The sequence below is a fragment of the Neoarius graeffei genome, chromosome 5, assembly GCF_027579695.1.
Source record: "Neoarius graeffei isolate fNeoGra1 chromosome 5, fNeoGra1.pri, whole genome shotgun sequence".
Classification (NCBI taxonomy): domain Eukaryota; kingdom Metazoa; phylum Chordata; class Actinopteri; order Siluriformes; family Ariidae; genus Neoarius; species Neoarius graeffei.
In genome coordinates this window covers 11,533,647-11,554,119 of record NC_083573.1, presented here as the reverse complement: position 1 = coordinate 11,554,119, position 20,473 = coordinate 11,533,647, and the positions used below count along the sequence as shown (strand labels likewise).

The 20,473-nt window shown below is 40.0% G+C and overlaps 2 protein-coding genes across 3 annotated transcripts; both read right to left on the bottom strand.

Moving 5' to 3' along the window:
• Window positions 1-980: 980 nt before the first annotated feature.
• LOC132886510 (C-C chemokine receptor type 5-like) lies at window positions 981-13,617 on the bottom strand. 2 transcript variants are annotated; one of them, XM_060921217.1, is made up of 3 exons: window positions 13,207-13,385; window positions 2,646-3,157; window positions 2,444-2,533 (listed from the first exon to the last, which is right to left on the bottom strand). In XM_060921217.1, the coding sequence occupies exons 1-3, from the start codon at window positions 13,229-13,231 to the stop codon at window positions 2,531-2,533; spliced, it is 540 nt and encodes a 179-aa protein (XP_060777200.1). In that variant the 5' UTR covers window positions 13,232-13,385; the 3' UTR covers window positions 2,444-2,530. The 2 variants fall into 2 exon arrangements, with proteins under 2 accessions (XP_060777198.1, XP_060777200.1); XM_060921215.1 differs by having other exon boundaries at window positions 981-3,157; window positions 13,207-13,617.
• Window positions 13,618-17,884: 4,267 nt separating this feature from the next.
• On the bottom strand, window positions 17,885-18,856 carry LOC132885879 (C-C chemokine receptor type 4-like). The gene has a single exon (XM_060920405.1). It carries the CDS (start codon window positions 18,845-18,847, stop codon window positions 18,344-18,346), a length of 504 nt encoding a protein of 167 aa, XP_060776388.1. The 5' UTR covers window positions 18,848-18,856; the 3' UTR covers window positions 17,885-18,343.
• Between the last annotated feature and the right edge of the window lie 1,617 nt (window positions 18,857-20,473).

Genomic DNA, 20,473 nt, shown 5'->3' with positions numbered 1-20,473 from the left:
GCCAATATTTGGCATGAAATTTCAAAATGTCTCACCTCCGACATTGGATATGTTGTCTATGTTCTATTGTGAATACAATATCAGTTTTTGAGATTTGTAAATTATTGCATTCTGTTTTTATTTACAATTTGTACTTTGTCCCAACTTTTTTGGAATCGGGGTTGTAAGCCCAGCATTCACAAATGCTCACCGCAAAGTATCATTCTGTGTCCCCATGCCTGATTGTTCTGAGCCTTCTGACAGTCTGCCTGACTTTTCGTGCTTTTGACGTTATGTTTATTTCTGACTTCATTTACTCGCCTGCCCTTTGCCATTCTGTTTGTGACTCGACCGACCTTTGCCCATGCCAGACTATGTCTTCAGGTTGCTGTATTGGATTTGGTTATGAGTTTGCGATGCACCCGCTCTCCCCTGCGCTTGCATCCGTAAGTGCCTGCACCCTGACAGGATACTTCGCCAGCAATGAATGCAGCAGAGGAAGTGAAGTAAACTGCTCTCAGTGCTCAGGGGTGATTGTTAGAACATCAGCAAATGATAAATGAACTTAACACCAGAATGTCGCAGTTAATGGCTGTTTTGCAGGTCATTCTAACATGCCCCCCATTCCTCCGCCAGTGCAGCCCTGATGGCTCCTCGACCCGAAAAGTCTTCTGATGAGATGTCGGGGTGATCCAGCAATCCTGAGGCACAATACACTCAATTTTTTGGATATTTTTGAGGGTTGTGCTCATGAAGCATTTCAAGGGTCTCCGGTGCCAATTTTCTGAGTTTGACACACAATTTGATGTTTGCTCCCTGGTCTCTGTTTGAGGTCTATAGTAAAACCGAAAATGTGCACCTGCACCTTGTCACAAAACTGTGTGTAACACGGTTTCCGATGTTGACAGGGCCTGATGTTGAAGTTAGTTATTGCTCCTGCTATAAGTCTCAGAACTTTTTGATTACACCCCATATCGGAACAAAAAAAAAAATTCAGAGAGTTCAAATTAAGAGGTGCGATATAATTTAGAGAAGGTGCATAACATTGTCCAACACATTCGGGAAAAATAGTGTCACCCTTGCAGAAAACACCATGCCTATATGGGATTAGCAGACAATTTATCACAGTTATCACAGCCACTCTCATACATCAGTTGCATGCTGTGATCATACTAGATATTATATCATGACAGTGAAAAGTAAATTTAACCATTCCAAAGAGGCACAATCATAACTACAGAACTGAACAGCAAAAAGTATAGCACTTCCATATTTTAAAGAGGAGCTAGTAACCTACCATTTAAAATATATAGAGAGTATTGTTCTTGAAGACCAAATGTCATACTATGCACAAATCATCAGCATCAATCAACTTTTTTTCATAACATCTTGTATTGACCATACATGTCCATGACCAAGATAAAAGTTTACAACAAATATGTATCCAAATTGCTGTCTGAACATAGAAAAATATCAGCAGCTCTTTTTTTTCTTTTAATCAAGCCTTATTTGCTTAAAATCAGGACAGTTTAAAACAAAGACAACACGTATATAAAGTAGCCATTATTAATCATGTCTTGTGAAATACAATTTTTGAACATCTTGGGTTTATTTATTCACTTGACTTTTTTCAGCACAGAATGATAAGTCAGGACAATAAAGCACCCACCAAATAAAAAAAAAAAAAAAGGAATCATCCTTTGTCATGATTCATACCAGAGTGCTACTGAATTAATCTAATTGGTCAGAAGTGGTTAATTAATTTTCTGTAACAATTTATACATAGACTTGTTTGGAGGAAAATGTTATTTTACAAAGATGAATGTGTCTAATTATTGATATGCTGAAGTTTTCTGTCAATAAATGTTTGTTTAACATTTTATTTATAAATTAAGATTTAATGCTCATATAATTGGTGACATTCTTCGATTATTATGCAAATGGGCTTGTTACTTGTAGGCAATATGTGCACAATTAGATGAAAATGAACTAATTATAGAAAGCAAGTATAAACCATATAAAACAGTCACCAACCTAATGTAAAAAAAAAATGGGAAAATCAAAGTATTATGGTCTTTTTATAAACTGAAATAGGCTTCGGAGATAACAAGCGATAACAGTTACACTTTTAATTTTGTCTTTATGCTGGAAATCATTGAGGCGCGTGAGTACTTAGAGGTCATCCTCTCTGACGACTTGCTTTCAACTGTTGTGCAATGGCCAAAGCAAAGAGGAAACCACTCTTTCAGCATCTTTTGAAATAAATTTCTGAATTTCTGCCCCACAAAGGCATAAATTATGGGGTTGAGGCAGCAGTGAAAGAATGTTATGGATTCCACCCACTGTACAGCCATGTGCATGTCCTGATTGCAATGATGGCTGGTCATGTAGCCCAGTGCTTGCAGGAGCTTCAGGAAGATGACAATGTTGTAGGGTGTCCAGAAGAGGAAGAAAACAGTGACTATGACGACCATGAGCCTGACAGCTTTGTGTTTCTTCTGAGAATTCATGGTCATTAAGATGGGGATGATACGCGAGTAGCAGAACAGCATCACTAAGAGAGGAATAATAAAACCAAGGATGTTCAGCTCAATGTAATGGAATGGCTTCCATATGTTCCTTGGATCTGTCACACTGCATACTGATACATTTGATACATTACTCACATTTGAGATAATTATGTTTGGCAGAGAGGCTACCAAGCTCAGTGTCCACACAAACAAAGCTAGCGCTATGCTAGCTCTGACAGAGCGGAACTTGGAGATGAGGGAGGTATAAGTGTGGACAATGACAGCGTAGCGGTCCACCGTCATGAGGATCATGAAGAAGATACTTCCATAGAAGCCCAGCATGTAGAGTGCTGTCACTGCATGGCACATGAACTCTGGGAATGCCCAATAAGATTTGGCAGCGTAGTCGGCCCAGAAAGGCAATGAGATAAGGAAGAGGAGGTCTGAAATGGCCAGGTTGAAGAGGCACAGATCTGACATGTTGAATGGTTTGTGATACTTGACCAGGACACACAACACCAGGCCATTGCCAATGAACCCCACAATGAAGACAATGCTGTAGACTGTAGGGAGGAAGACTTGGCTAAAATCCATTACATTGCTGTTGTTGCAGATGAGGGGCTCGTAAACACCTGGAACTAGGCTGTCGTATTCAGAGAAGTTGTCCGCTGTTTAAGAAAATAAAATGCCTTTGTTATCATGCATCATTAAATAATGTAAATAATATTTACATACAGTACATTACTCAGTAGATTTTTTTCATCAATCATCTGTTTCTAAAAATAATACAATGCAAAAAAATAGTAAAAAAATTCAAAATGCTAATGCATGTTTTTCTGTGATGAAACACTGAAAGAAGAAAGCCTATTCATAGTTTGGCTTCTTAACCAGTTGTTGAACATTTAAAGAGTTGAACAGTAAAGAAGAAAGCCTATTCATAGTGTTCTGCCCTCTGATAATAGTTGTGATTTGCCCTTTAATTTATTTCATTAAAAAAGGGGAGTTCATAATTTATGTAATGTTAAATAATACGATTTACAGCTAAAAGGTTTACATTGCTTTACATTATTTCATGATGTACTCTTTCTTTGAAGGCTTGTAAGGGATACGCTATGCATTATGGGATAGAGATTAATTGTTATAAATAAGTAGCTCTGATGAACGTGATGGAGGTTTTCCTTATGTCTCAAACTTCGTCAAGACACCTTCGAAAGCAACGGCTGTAAGTTTTGTTCGTTTAGTACCTTAAAGCACAAGTTTAAGTGTGTTAGATGTTTTTTTTGCATAGAGGAAAAGTTCGTTTTTTGCATATTGGTTTTGATAGTAGCTAACTGACTTTGCTCGCATTAATGCTAATCAAGAAGCAGTTTAGCCTATTGTTTTACTGTGTTAGCATGCTAATAGTGTTTCAAGCCTTTTGTCACTACATTAGCATATCAGTTATGTTTACCCTTCATATTTGCATATGACGTTAGTGTTTGTTGTTATCTTAAAGGTCTCCTTGCATTGTTTTTTCATTAATTGTGCGGTGGTCTCTAGTATGAATGAATGCCCTGTGAGCCGGTTTTGGTGAAAAAAATGCTGTGGTTCTCCTGTTTCAGGCTGTTCTAGTTTGGTGGAGGAGTGGGTGGCGGGAGAACGACAGGATTTCAGCTCTTACTCATGAATATTCATTACATGTAAACGTGTTACCTCTGATTGGCTAACAGCACTGTGACGCTACCTCCAGTGAGTCAGAACAAGCGGATGTGGATGTCTTTGTAAAAACTGTTTTGATTGGCTATTATGGTCTCGACATCGATGTTTTGACCAATAACAATGTAGATAACACGAATTTTACATCACATTCAACGAGATTTAAATGAGACTAAAGATGGCGACTTACAAATAATGTGTAAACATCGTTGGAGTTAATAAAGTTTGAATAGCATGAAGGAACATACCCCAACCCCCCGAAATTAATTAAAAAAATTCTCAACGGATTTGGCATAATATAAAAAGGTCGTTTTTTACTCAGAAAAAGCAGAAATCCGCCGAAAAGCAGAAAACTCTCATCCCTGCCTAGCTTGTGACCATGTCATGCATGCTAACATGGAGAATATGAACATGCTATTTTGTAACAAAAACCTTCGAACAAAAAGTTCATGCTTTACTTACAGCTTGTGAGCTGGTGGTCGATCGTCTTGACGGTATAGATTAAAAACAACCTCGAAGCAAAACCACTGCTGAAGGCACCAAAGTTTGAGAAGTCACTGTGGTTGAAATGATCAGAACACAGTACTAATGTTGCATTATACTTCGCTGGTGGTGTTCCAAAGATAAATTCCAACCATTTCTTCTTCAGCTCTTCTATCTTGGGCAAGAAATGCAATGTTGATGTGTTACTGCCACAAAGAACACAGGCACGAACTTGTTCAGACATGTTTTCAACTTGCTGTTAGGTCCTCTTCGTGAGCTACTGACGAGATGGGCTCTGCTATCTCTCCTCGCGCTTAAATCCGAACTTTCTTCCCGTGGGCGGTCGCAAGCCAAGGTGGGTGAGGCCATGAATACTAATTTTCAAAGTGACGTAACTTCGTATGGCTTTTTCTGATCCGCTCGTTTTTCCGACTATTTTCTTTCATAAGCTAATACAGGGAATGGGAGTAGAATTACATTTTCACATGCAGCATGCATATGCAACTCGGAGTGAACTATGGTATTTCAAAAAGAGCCAGTATTAAACATTTTTGGTGGAAGGGCACCTTTAATGGCTAACATTAGCATTTAAAGCTATCTATGTCAGGGATGAGAGTTTTCTGCTTTTTGGCGGATTTCCGCTTTTTGAATAAAAAACAACCTTTTTATATTATGCCAAATCAGTTGAGATTTTTTTTTAAATTAATTTCGGGGGCTTGGGCTTATGTTCCTTCATGCTGTTCAAACTTAGAGTAGAGTGGGGTAATACGCCCCCGTGGAGTAATACGCCCCCGGCCTGTTTTACCCAAAATAACCACCAGATGGTGCAAAGTTACATTTCTATTGTTGCTATGGACTGGCTTGACAACGGGGATATACAAATATCCACTGTGGATTGCATATCAGCAACGCAGCAGAGAGAAATCAAATTTCATGGTAAGTGATATAATTTTCAGATATCAGTAAAACTGTATTTAGATAGCTGCTATTTCGTCAGATATCACAGCTGTGTATGTGGTATGAGTAGACAAGTCAGTACGTTAAAAAAATACATTAGGTATAAAAAGTTGAAACACATTTTGAAAGTAAGACCCTTTTTTGTAAAAGTGTAGTCTGTGGGGTAAAATGCCCCCTTAATGGCGGGGTAAATGGCCCCCAGGGGGCATCGTTTCCTTTTATCATAATTACTGTATTTCATATATTTTTGAATAGCAGATAGATAGTTTTTAATAACATCTCGCTTACCTGGTTGAGTAAAGCAAGTAATTTGAACTTAATATTAAAAATAATTGAAATTTAAAAAAAAATTGAAATTAAAATGCGAAAAATAATAAAATAATGCATCTATTCATTAATTCAGGGATATTTTCTTGTTTCTTTCACAGTATAGGCTTAAGTAAACACTTTTGCTATCCAAACAGCTTTTTTTGAGTGAGGGGGCCTATTGCCCCACCTCAAGGGGCCTTTTACCCCACTGGGGGGGTAAAAGGCCCCCTTGGCACAATGTTTGTTTTTGTTAAAAAAAAAAAATTAAGTATTAACTTTAGGCAAACTTTAGGTGGCATTATTGTTCATGTCACTGTTGTCAAAAACTATGATTAAAACTAAACACATGGTTCATTTCAACTTGGAGAAAAACTGAATTTTCCTTAAGGGGGGCTTTTTCCCCCATTCTACTCTAATTAACTCCAAAGATGTTTACACATTATTTGTAAGTCACCATCTTTAGTCTCGTTTAAATCTCATTGAATGTGATGTAAAATTTGTGTTATCTACATTGTTTTTGGTCAAAACATCGATGTCGAGACCATAATAGCCAATCAAAACAGTTTTTACAAAGACACCCACATCCGCTTTCTTTTATCAAAACTTACACATGTTCGTGAGCTGCATATCAAAAATACACTCCTCTAATCGGCATGTTTTCTCAAGATGCCGAATACCATTGACAAGCGAGATAAAGCGAAGGTATGTGAAATTGATGCTGGTATAAAAAACAAGTTTAGCAAAGCAAAAGGAAAGCAAGAGAGGAGTGTGAGAGAGCGCAGAAGAGAGCCAGGTTAGAGCATGTAAATACACAGGAGGAGCTGGCTAATGAAAGAAAAAGGAAAAAAGAGAGGACTGATGAGCTTTTGGCTTTGGCCAAGAAGCTGAAGAAGTCTAAATGATCAAATGAAAATTTGTTTAAAAAATAACTGGGAACTGTAAACAACTGTAAAAAGTGTGAATAGACATATGCTCTTCCTTTTGAAGAAAACATACAAGTGATGTGGACAATAAGATAAAGACAGTCCCCATAAAATATGCATTTGTTTGATTCAGTACATTGAATATATGATAAATTGAATTATAGCTGACAGTGTTGATAACTGTATAACTTTAAAGTTTAAATAGACATTGTGAAGAAATCATATACAAGTAATGTGGACATTAGGAAAAGGTCAGGCTCTAAGATATATATATATATATATATATATATATATATATTTTTTTTTTAATTTAATTCAATATATTGAATATATGAACATTTGAATTATTAATGGAACTGTAAATAACTATGGATTTTAATGGACATTTTTTAGAAAAACAAGTAATGTTGGCAATGAGTAATAACCAGTCCCCATAAAATGTACATATTATTTTGAATTAATGCAATACACATATTGATTTTGATACATATTGTTCTATATAATAGTGTTTTTATTTCAGTAAGTATAAAAATAGGCATCAGGTGTTTTAATTAACTACAGCTCAGATTGCAGGAAATAGGGTGTGTAAGGTCTCATTTTGGAAAAAATTTCACGGAGGGTGTCCCCCCGGACCCTCCTTATTACTTCAGGCGCCTTCGGTGCCCTTAGGACATTTTACAGATTTTCTGCTTTTTTCATCAGGACCCACTCTCATCCCTGCTATGTTTTGTCATTCAGTAACAGTTTTATGCTAATAGAGATTTTAGCTGGTTTGGCTGGCTGTTTATCTACCTTAACATACTGGACGTATATAACACGTAGTGGGAACAGTACACCATAGTTTGGCTTCTTAACCAGTTGTTGAACATTTAAAGAGTTGAACAGGAAAGAGCAGTAATTAGTTTTACACTTTTATTATGCTGGAACACAATCTATAGGCAGAAACAGACTCTTTTAACACTGTTCTCTTGGGTTTCAAAGTATACCATGGTCTAACAATTGATTGCTATCATACCATGTACATTTATTTATGCCTGTTATTTTGGGGAAAATGAAATCCAACAGAGAATTTCACCTGCACTCAGGATTGGTGTCATGGGAGCTACCCCAACAACTGCAGGTCAAGCCTTTGGCATCATAATTAGGTTTTTATTAATTCGTTTATATTCATCATATTAAACATGAAAAGCTTTTTGATAAATTAAATGAAATAAAACCAAAACAAAAGAAAAAAAGCATGCTGCTGGTCATATTTGCATCAGGCCGCATTTGAAGATTTAGCTTGATTTGTTGTCATTACGTGAAGAAAAGCCCTAAGGGCTTATAAGGTACAGTTAGTATTCGCAAGACAGAATGGCACTTGGCACTAATGTTTGAGAGCAAGCCTGCAACTCTTCTTATCTCTTTTTAATTTGGCTTTCATGATCATTGTACAAAATGTTGAATGATTTTGGGTCTGTTTGCATTTATTTGGTAAGAGTACATGAATCTCACTTCATTTTAGTAGAATCATAAAAACATTTAGACGTCGTGTGAATAATTATAAACGTGCAATTAGAAACACGAGGGTAAATTTGGGTAACGATTGTACGCAGTTGTATGAACATTTGACGTCGAATGTACATTCTCAATCTAATTTGTCCTTCACCATTGTACAGGTCTCATCTCATCTCATTATCTCTAGCCGCTTTATCCTGTTCTACAGGGTCGCAGGCAAGCTGGAGCCTATCCCAGCTGACTATGGGCGAAAGGCGGGGTACACCCTGGACAAGTCGCCAGGTCATCACAGGGCTGACACATAGACACAGACAACCATTCACACTCACATTCACACCTACGGTCAATTTAGAGTCACCAGTTAACCTAACCTGCATGTCTTTGGACTGTGGGGGAAACCAGAGCACCCAGAGGAAACCCACGCGGACACGGGGAGAACATGCAAACTCCGCACAGAAAGGCCCTCGCCGGCCACGGGGCTCAAACCCGGACCTTCTTGCTGTGAGGTGACAGCGCTAACCACTACACCACCGTGCCGCCCCATCGTACAGGTGTGTTCCAAAATTCAGGATCTACTGGAGGCAGTAAGAGATTGGATCTGGAAACTAAAACCAGTGCACCCTTCAGGTCTAAATGTTAATGACGGGTTCTGTAGTCAGCTTAGAGGTCCTCGTTCTTAACCGTTTTCTGATTGGCCTTTGGCTCGTTGTTCTTTATTGGTCAGTTTCCCGTTGTAAAAATTTTTTAGCTATTTTTGATTGGATGAACTTGACTTTCATAATTATTCATTTAATTCATGTCATTCGTGCCACTTTGCTCATGTTTTGACACTATGGCTTTCCGTTGTGTGTATATATACCCCTCCTGTCTTTTCTCATTCACTCCGTGTACTGCTGTTTGTACATTTAAATACAGTGCCCAAAGAAGATCCTCGTGTAGGATGGAATCATACCTGTCAACTTTGAGGTTTGAAAAAAAGGGACATTTCCCAGATTTTTAACTCAAAATAAGGGAAAATTTCGGAAAGTCGGTAATCGAACTGACTTTTCTTCACAAAATTAAATTCGTCCTGCCATTTGGGCAAGTAGCGGCAATACACCTTTTTTGGTTTTGCCTCGCTCCTTTCTTTATTCATGTCTCTAGTCTCGCCGTCTCCTGAAACTCGCTCCCTGAGGACAGTGCTTGAAGTGGAAAAAAAAAAAGAAGTGCAGGAACCCTGATTTTCTGACAATGCCATTCCGGTCATTCAAATAAGTTCAAATCAAGTTCAAATTTTTTAATTGAAAACTTCACAGTTTTTCCGCGTGGGTTTCCTCCGGGTGCTCCGGTTTCCCCCACAGTCCAAAGACATGCAGGTTAGGTTAACTGGTGACTCTAAATTGACCGTAGGTGTGAATGTGAGTGTGAATGGTTGTCTGTGTCTATGTGTCAGCCCTGTGATGACCTGGCGACTTGTCCAGGGTGTACCCCGCCTTTCGCCCATAGTCAGCTGGGATAGGCTCCAGCTTGCCTGCGACCCTATAGAAGGATAAAGCGGCTAGAGATAATGAGATGAGATGAGATGAGACTTCACAGTTTTTGTATTGCCTTCACGCATTTTGCAAAACTTGGCTCATAAGGACAATGCTCTACTCTTTTCATCTGTTGTTGTGCTACAGTATTTGTTGTTTGAACAGATGTGTTTTCACAGTGACTCTGAGATATTATTTTTGAACGAAGTGTCTTAGTTTGTAGACAACTGAAGTAAAAACAAATCAGAACCAAGAACCACAACCATATTGTCAAGTTGTGGATGATTTTCCCCAGTTTTGTGCCCCAACTTCAAAAGAGCTTTGATCACACAAGGAACACTCAGTTTTTCCCCTTTTTTGTTTTTTATTGAAGTTCAAAGGTGATGAAGGGGTTGTTTAGGGCTTGATTAGGTTGATAACCTTAAGAACAACAGAAAAACATTGCATCATTTTAAGTTTAAACTAATAAAGTCATCACAACATTACTTTAAGTTTCAAAAATAAAAAAATGAGTAATTAGTGCACGTATTGCACTAAAAGAAAAGCAAAAGAAGGTTTAACACCTTTAAGTTTACTATCATAAACACCTTTAAGTTTAACTAAGTTCACTAATCACCAAACCGCTCTCACGGTGCGCTCACTGGATGCGACCCAGCGCACGGAAAGGACGCAGCCAATAACAAGAAGGCGCTGCTCAACGCGCTGCGCACAGCTGCTCAGCTCGCGCTGATTTTTTTGGCGAAGCGTGATAAAGGCTGTACAGCTTGTCAAAGAAGATCTTAAAGTTGTTCATGCCATTGATCTGCTTTAAAACATCCCCAACTGCTCGTTCAAGCCTGTGGTTGAGGCAGTGCCAGACAAACAAATGGGGAAACTTCACACACAACTGCGCTGCCACTCCGGTGAAAATAAAGAAGTGCAGGAACGCAGTTCCGGTGCGTTCCGGCCCACTTCAAGCCCTGCCTGAGGAAAGAATTACGACCATCTTTTAGTTTTGTGAGAAGTTCCGAGCAGTGACCTTGGTCAGACTAGCGCTATGGTTCTGACAGTCTTCTTCACAGACATGCAATTAAAATTAATGTGTAATTACTAGCTTGCCACCCGCTGTACTGGAGAGGGCGGGGACGTGAATTCATGGCCCGACTTCCTGCTGTAAACTCCTGTCAGAGGCGCGTCATGAATTCTGGACCTACCGACTTTTATATAATGTGAAAATACGGGATATTTTCGGGAAAATAAAAAAAACGGGAAGACAGCGGGAAATAAGTCAAAATAAGGGATTTCCCGGGAAAAACAGGAGGGTTGACAGGTATGGATGGAATGCACCCAAGGATGACAAAAATAAGAGAATAAAACATAAACTAAAAATTGGGACAAGGGTGGAAGGACAAAAACAATGGTATTGCACTGTCCAGCAATGAAGGTATGCAAACTGATGACAGTAATGTGCTTTTATGAGGTAAAGCCCAAACAGAATATAAAAATGGGAATGACGCTCTCGGTCACTCAGTTGCTCTCAAGACCAATTCATTTATTGCATGATTTTCTGGAACATCAATAAATCTATTCATTCTGCTTCCATGTTGTACCTGGGATTTTCTTTGAATTGGAGTTTTGGTTCTTTGCAACGACAAGTTAGATGCTATTTTTAATGTTTATAATTCTGATAATTATCTCATCTCATCTCATTATCTCTAGCTGCTTTATCCTTCTACAGGGTCGCAGGCAAGCTGGAGCCTATCCCAGCTGACTACGGGCGAAAGGCGGGGTACACCCTGGACAAGTCGCCAGGTCATCACAGGGCTGACACATAGACACAGACAACCATTCACACTCACATTCACACCTACGGTCAATTTAGAGTCACCAGTTAACCTAACCTGCATGTCTTTGGACTGTGGGGGAAACCGGAGCACCCGGAGGAAACCCACGCGGACACGGGGAGAACATGCAAACTCCACACAGAAAGGCCCTCGCCGGCCCCGGGGCTCGAACCCAGGACCTTCCCGCTGTGAGGCGACAGCGCTAACCACTACACCACCGTGCCGCCCCTCTGATAATTATGTTCATAAAAAATATAATAATAATAATAATAATAAATTCATCCATCCATTATCTGTAGCTGCTTATCCTGTACAGGGTCGCAGGTGAGCTGGAGCCTGTCCCAGCTGACTATGGGCGAGAGGCGGGGTACACCCTGGACAAGTCACCAGATCATCACAGGGCTGACACAGAGACAAACAACCATTCACATTCATACCTAGGGTCAATTTAGAGCCACCAATTAACCTAACCTGTATGTCTTTGAACTGTGAGGGGAAACCAGAACACCCGGAGGAAACCCACGCAGACACGAGGAGAACATGCAAACTCCGCACAGAAAGGCCCTCGTCGGCTGCTTGGCTCAAACCCAGAACCTTCTTGCTGTCAGGTGACAGTGCTAACCACTACACCACTGTGCCTCTCCAATAATAAAAATAACTAGACAGGGACACTCTAACGAGTGCAAACCCCGCCTTTTCCCTATTAAAATGCATTGGGCGAAAATTTCGAAGTTCTGCCATGACCTTGACCTTTGACCTCCAAAATTTAATGGTTTCCTTCCTGGGTGATTGGCAACACGTACAAAATTTGGTCCAAATCGATCCATTGGTTCTTGAGATATCTTGCAGACACACAGACAGACAGATACACACACACACACAGACTGACGCAGGTGAAAATAATAACCCCTCCGACTACTGTCGGCGGGGTTAATAATAATCACAGTGAAATGCTGTAAGATCTGATGCTTTGAAACCTTGATATTTACCGAGACAGTTATCATACCATGACAATTTCATACCACTGCAACCCTACTGTACCATAAGTTCCTCACAAAAACATATATGAAATCTTCCCTGAAATTTTACAAATCAGAATCATTAACAAAGAGTTAAAAAGATGTTAACGATTTTCATTTCCCTGATGTACAAAGGATCAGAGAATGTATACATTCATCATTACAAAAGCATTACTCAAGTGGTAAAGTATTCCTTTACTTCATATTATTAATATATTTGTGTGTTTTATTGTAAAGTACTGATAGTTTCAATTTTCAGTCATCTTTTGCACTGTAAAATAAGGCAAGTAAAAGAAAATGTGCAATCAGCAAGTTCTGGAGACTCAATATTAAATTCAGATCAAAGAAGAGGACAGCCTCTCTTCAGCTGCACACTGTCAGTTTTAATACAATTATCGATAAATTTTAAACACACTTTACTCATTGGAGCAATGATCACAAATGGCTACCAAGCAGTTGCTGGATTTTACAATAATGTAAAAAGAAAAAGGTTCACCTACTGGTTGGCTTGCTGGAGTTATTCATGGCAACGTTTCCTCAGTCCAAGAATGATTGCTTGTGAAAGAAGACTGCGTGTATTAATACATGACAAGAGACTGAGCTATGATGTCATGACATTTCTGAGGTGGGGCTTTGATCTGCTGAAAGAACAGTGAAGTCCATAATGGTGAAAGTACTTCAGCTAATTTTAACACATCCATGTGAGAACAAAACATGTACATGCAATTCTAAAAATATCCGTTAAATTGAAAATCCATGACCTTGACATTTCAATGTCATTCAAGGTCATAGGTCATGGTGGCAAATGAAAGCCCATATGGCACTTCCTGGAAGTTGATAATGGTAAACATCTGTCTACCATCGACCGTTTTCAAGTTATAGCTCTCTGAAAATACGTGATTCGTCTGACCACAGAACAGTTTTCCACTTTGCCATAGTCCATTTTAAATGAGCCTTGGCCCAGAGAAGACGTCTGCGTTTCTGGATCATGTTTAGATACGGCTTCTTCTTTGAACTATAGAGTTTGAGCTGGCAACGGCGGATGGCACAGTGAATTGTGTTCACAGATAATGTTCTCTGGAAATATTCCTGAGCCCATTTTGTGATTTCCAATACAGAAGCATGCCTGTACTGTATGTGATGCAGTGCCGTCTCAGGGCCCGAAGATCACGGGCACCCAGTGTGGTTTTCTGGCCTTGACCCTTACGCACAGAGATTCTTCCAGATTCTCTGAATCTTTTGATGATATTATGCACTGTAGATGATGATATATTCAAACTCTTTGCAATTTTACACTGTTGGACTCCTTTCTGATATTGCTCCACTATTTGTCAGCGCAGAATTAGGGGGATTGGTGATCCTCTTCCCATCTTTACTTCTGAGAGCCGCTGCCACTCCAAGATGCTCTTTTTATACCCAGTCATGTTAATGACCTATTGCCAATTGACCTAATGAGTTGCAATTTGGTCCTCCAGCTGTTCCTTTTTTGTACCTTTAACTTTTCCAGCCTCTTATTGCCCCTGTCCCAACTTTTTTGAGATGTGTTGCTGTCAGGAAATTTCAAATGAGCCAATATTTGGCATGAAATTTCAAAATGTCTCACTTTCGACGTTGGATATGTTGTCTATGTTCTATTGTGAATATAATATCAGTTTTTGAGATTTGTAAATTATTGCATTCTGTTTTGATTTACAATTTGTACTTTGTCCCAACTTTTGTGGAATCGGGGTTGTTGATTATAAATAATCATTAGTCGGTTTATTCTATAGAACTATTAGTTTGTGTGAGCAAAGTGACTGTGTACTATTACTCCAAAGCAAGCAGTGTCTTTGCTTAATTTTTTTTTTTTCTGACAAGGTTTGAATCGAGGTATTGGAGAATTCATTTTGGGTTTTTTGTGACAGAACAAGCCAGTACAACTCTTCTGTTATTCTGTCCATAATGTACTTCAAGTGCACGGGGTGTGAAATCTTGATGGTATTTCAGATTCATAAATTCCTCCAAACCAGAATGTACTACATTTTGGGGCAAGTACACTCCAGACATGAAGAAAATATAATAATCCCTGCCAACATGCTCCTCTGAAGTCAACCTGTCAAGCAAGAAATTTTAGCAGTCGTGTCAGTCTTTTCATGATTCACGGAGAAAAGGAGCAAGGTGCAAAACATGAGCTTTTTGTAAATAAAACTATTGATTTGAAAAGTTGATGCTGAAAGTCGATTCTTTAAAGATACTTTGAAGTCCTTCAATACAAAGATTTAAAGATTTTTAAATTAAGACAGATTATTGAAAGTATGATGAAAAACTTATTTGTTCCATGCTTGTTTACAACAATTTTGTATCTGGAGTGCCTACCAACCCACAAACTCTGAAATAACACAACTCGTCAGATAATTTTTGGCTCCGTATTTCAGAAAAGGTGTGTTTCAACAAATTGCTGAAATTTACCTGTCAGCAAAACCCTGTTTGTATATATCTGACAGTCAGTAATTGCACTGAAAACCTGAGTTGGGAGTAGCCTCCAAACATAGCCACGCCGCACTACAATTCCCAAGCACCACAGCGCCACTCATCCCCAGAATTCTAGGAAGTACACCTGTTTCCCATTTCCCCAGAATTACTTCCCAATATAAGCCCAGCATTCACAAATGCTCACAGCAAAGTATCATTCTGTGTCCCCATGCCTGATCTAGATGCCTGACTTCCTGTGCGTTTGACATTATGTTTATTTCTGACTTAATTTACTCACCTGCCTTTTGACATTCTGTTTGTGAATTGACCAACCCTTGCCCATGCTAGACTATAGCTTCAGATTAGTGTATTGGATTTGGTTACCAGTTTGCAATGCACCCGCTCTCCCCTGCGCTTGCATCTGTAAGTGCCTACACCCTGACAGGATATTTTGCCAGCAATGAATGCAGCAGAGGAAGTGAAGTAAACTGCTCTCAGTGCTCAGGAGCGATTGTTAGGAGAACATCAGTAAGCGATAAATGAACTTAACACCAGAATGTCACAGTTAATGGCTGTTTTGCAGGTCATCCTGACACACCCCTTGTCCTCTGCCGGTGCAGCCCTGATGGTTCCTTGACCCAAAAAGTCTTCTGATGAGATGTCAGGGCGATCCAGCAATCCTGATGCACAAGACACTTAATTTTTTGGATATTTTTGAGGCTTGTGCTCATGAAGCATTTCAGGGGTCTCCGGTGCCGAATTTCTGAGTTTGACACACAATTTGATGTTTGCTCTCTGGTCTCTGTTTGAGGTCTTTAGTAAAATCGAAAATGCGCACATGCACATTGTCACAAAAATGTGTGTAACATGGGTTCTGATGTTGAAGTTACTTATTGCTCCTGGTCCAAGTCTCAGAACTTTTTGATCGCACCTTATGTAGGCACAAAATAAATTCCGGAGAGTCCAAATTAAGAGTTGCAATATAATTTAGAGAAGGTGCATAACATTGTCCAACGTATTCGGTAAAAATATTGTCACCCTTGCAGAAAACACCATGCTAATATGGGATTAGTAAACAATTTATCACAATTATCACAGCCAGTCTCATACATCAGTTGCATGCTGTAAGCATACTACATATTATATCATGACAGTGAAAAGTAAATTTTAACCATTCCAAAAAGGTACAATCATACAGAACTTAACAGCAAAAAATTACAGCACTTCCATATTTTAAAGAGGAGCTAGTAACCTACCATTTAAAATATACATCCAGTATTGTTCTTGAACACCAATTGTCATACTATGCACAAATCATGAGTGTTAATCAACTTTTTTCATAATGTCTTGTATTGAGTATACATGTCCATGACCAAGACAAAAGTTTACAACAATAAGTGTCCAAATTGCTGTCTGAACATAGAAAAATATCAGCAGCTCTTTTTTTTTCTTTTAATCAAGCCTTATTTGCTTAAAATCAGGACAGTTTAAAAGAAAGATGACACGTGAATAAAGTAGCCATTTTTAATCCATCCATCCATCCATTATCTGTAGCCGCTTATCCTGTCCTACAGGGTTGCAGGCAAGCTGGAGCCTATCCCAGCTGACTATGGGCGAAAGGCGGGGTACACCCTGGACAAGTTGCTAGGCCATCACAGGGCTGACACATATGCCGCTTTTCCACTACAAACGCGGCTGAGTTGGGCTGAGCCGTGCCGTGCTGAGTTGGGCTGAGTCGAGCTGAGTGGGGCTATTGGAGTTGCATTTCGACTACAACCGCGCTGAACCGTGCTGGCTGGAAGTGGGTGGACACATTGGGTGGAGTTAGCGAAAGTGGGTGGACGTCACGTGATGTCGTTAAGTGGCGCAAACAGTGACATCAGTGATCTTTTAAGCGGTAGTCTCACGACCCGGATAGTAAACAATAAACATGGAGGACATGGAGTCGTTAGTGTTGCTGGTCTTGGTGCTGTGGCTTGTTGTCACCGACAACGCCAACAGATACTGGCAAGAGCGTATAGATGAGACGAGGCACATAAGACTTCAGAAATTCTCGTAATTCGTAATAATTCTTCTTCCGGGCTTACGGTGTTTACAGATCCCAGCGTGCTCGCGGGGCATGTGTGGGCATGTGAGGACACTCCTCCTCACCAATCAGTGCACAGGGGAGTGTCTGCTCACGCCCCCAGCCTCACTCAGCTCGGTTTGGCTCGCTTCAGCCCCACTCCAAAACCGTGCGAGTTTTGGGTGCTAAGCAGGGCTGAAGCGAGCTGAGTCGTGCTGTTCTGAAGTAGTCGAAACGCGAGCCGTGTCAGGCTGAAGTGAGCTGAAGCGAGCTGAAGTGAGCTGAAAAAGGGTAGTGGAAAAGGGCCAATAGATACAGACAACCATTCACACTCACATTCACACCTACGGTCAATTTACAGCCATCAGTTAACCTAACCTGCATGTCTTTGGACTGTGGGGGAAACCAGAGCACCCGGTAGAAACCCACGCTGACACGGAGAGAGCATGCAAACTCCACACAGAAAGGCCCTCATCGGCCGCAAACCCAGGACCTTCTTGCTGTGAGGCGACAGTGCTAACCACTACACTACCGTGCCACCACCATTTTTAATCATGTCTTGTGAAATACAATTTTTGAACAACTTGGGCTTAATTATTCACTTGACCTTTGTCAGCACAAAATGATAACAGTCAAAAGAATAAAGCAACCACCCAAAAAAAAAAAAAAAACCAGGAATCATCCTTCATCATGATTCATACCAGAGTGCTACTGAATTAATCTAAATGGTCAAAAGGGGTTAATTAATTTTCTGTAACAATTTATACATAGACTTGGTTGGAGGAAAATGTACATAATCTCAGGGTATTAAGATTATTTTACAAAGATGTAAAAGTATTATGGTCTTTTTATTTCTGAAATAGGCTTTGGGGATAACAAGCAATAACAGTTACACTTTTAATTTTGTCTTTGTGCTGGAAATCATTGTGGCGCATGAGTATGATGTTGTAGGGCGTCCAGAAGAGGAAGTAAACAGTGACCAAGACCACCATGAGCCTGACAGCTTTGTGTTTATTCTGAGATTTCATGGTCATTAAGATGGGGATGATGTGTGAGTAACAGAACAGCATCACTGAGAGAGGAATAATAAAACCAAAGATGTTCAGCTCAATGTAATGAAATTACTTCCACATTTTCCTTTTTGAATATTCCACCATGCATTTTGATACATTTGATATAGTATTCACTTTTGAGAAACTGATGGCTGGCAGAGAGGCTACCAAGCTCAGTGTCCACACAAACAAAGCCAGTGCTATGCTAGCTCTGACAGACCAGTGCTTGGGGATGAGGGAGGTAGAGGTGTGGACGATGACGGCATAGCGGTCCACTGTCATAAGGATCATGAAGAAGATACTTCCATAGAAGCCCAGCATGTAGAGTGCTGTCACTGCATGGCACATGAACTCTGGGAATGCCCAGTTAGAGTTGGCAGCGTAGTCGGCCCAGAAAGGCAATGAGATAAGGAAGAGGAGGTCTGAAATGGCCAGGTTGAAGAGGCACAGATCTGACATGTTGAATGGTTTGTAATACTTGACCAGGACACACAACACCAGGCCATTGCCAATGAACCCCACAATGAAGACAATGCTGTAGACTGTAGGGAGGAAGACTTGGCTAAAATCCATTACATTGGTGTTGTTGCAGACCTGGGGCTTGTAATCATCTGGCTTTAGGCTGTAGTAGTCAGAGTAGCCGTCCTCTGTTTAAGAAAAAAAATCCCTTTGTGATCATGCATCACTAAATAATGTAAATAATATTTACATACAGTACATTACTCAGTAGATTTTTTTCATCAATCATCTGTTTCTAAAAATAATACAATGCAAAAAATATAAAAGATTCAAAATGTTAATGCAGTAAAGAGAAGTCAAGAGTTTTACACTTTTATTGTGAGGGAACAACATCTATAAGAAAGAAAGCACAACTTTATTCATCACACACTTGTGAAATTTCCTCTCTGCATTTAACCCATCTGATGCAGTGAACACACACATGCACACATACGTGAGCAATGAGCACACACACATACACAGAGCAGTGGGCAGCCATGCTAACAGCGCCTGGGGAGCAGTTGGGTGCCTCACTCAAGGGCACCTCAGCCCAAGGCTGTCCCATATTAACCTAACCGCATGTCTTTAGACTATGGGGGAAACTGGAGCACCCAGAGGAAACCCATGCAGACACGGGGAGAACATGCAAACTCCACACAGAAAGGCCCTCACCAGCCGCTGGGTTCGAACTCAGAACCTTCTTGCTGTGAGGCGACCGTGCTAACCACTACACCACCGTGCCGCCCAAATCCGGTGCTGCCTCGTTTCCTCTCCCCCACTTGCCCTATAGGCAGACACAGATTCTTTTAATACTGTTCTGCGGGATTTCATGGTATACCATGGTATAAAAACTGATGGCTGTCATTCCACGTACATTGCCTTATTTCCGTTATTTGGGGGAAAATGCAGCCAAACAGAGAATTTCACTTGCACTCAGGATTAGCATCATGGGAGGCACCCCAATACCTGCAGATCAAGCCTTTGGCATCATAATTAGGTTTTTATTGATTCATTTATATTCATCATATGAAACATCTCACACACACACACCCTGCTGGTCATACTTGCATCAGGTCAGATTGGGGGAATTAGCTTGACTTGTCATTACGTCAACAAAAAAATACCCGCTCATAAAGCAGTTAGCATGAGCAAGACAGATGACGCTTGGCAGTAATATGTTTGAGGGCAAGCCTGCAACTCTTCTTTAGGTCAGCATATGCCTTTAATTCTCTTTATGATGCCAACCTTGTCTTTCATGATTATTGTGCAACATGTTGAATGAGTTTTGGGTCTGTCTGCAATTATTTGGTAAGAGTGGAGTCTACAGTCTCTTCCAAGTGATGTTTGAATGATGCGCACAATGCAGTGTGTGTGTGTGTGTGTGTGTGTGTGTGTGTGTGTGTGTGAGAAAGCTTACATCCTCACCCACTGATACAAACATGCAAACAAACATACTTTATTTATATAACGTTATAGTTTGTAGGGACATTTCTCATTATTTTTCATGGATGGTAGGAAAAAAACAATGAGAAGCATTGTTCAAAAATGAAGAGAAGCACAAACTGAAAACAATAAATTGCTTATAACAGGGAAGGGTGAAAAATAATATAAAAAGGGAAATCAAGTAGTCAGTCGCTTAGTTGCTCTCAAGACCAATTCATTTATTCCATGGTTTGCTGGATCATCAAGAAGTCCATTATT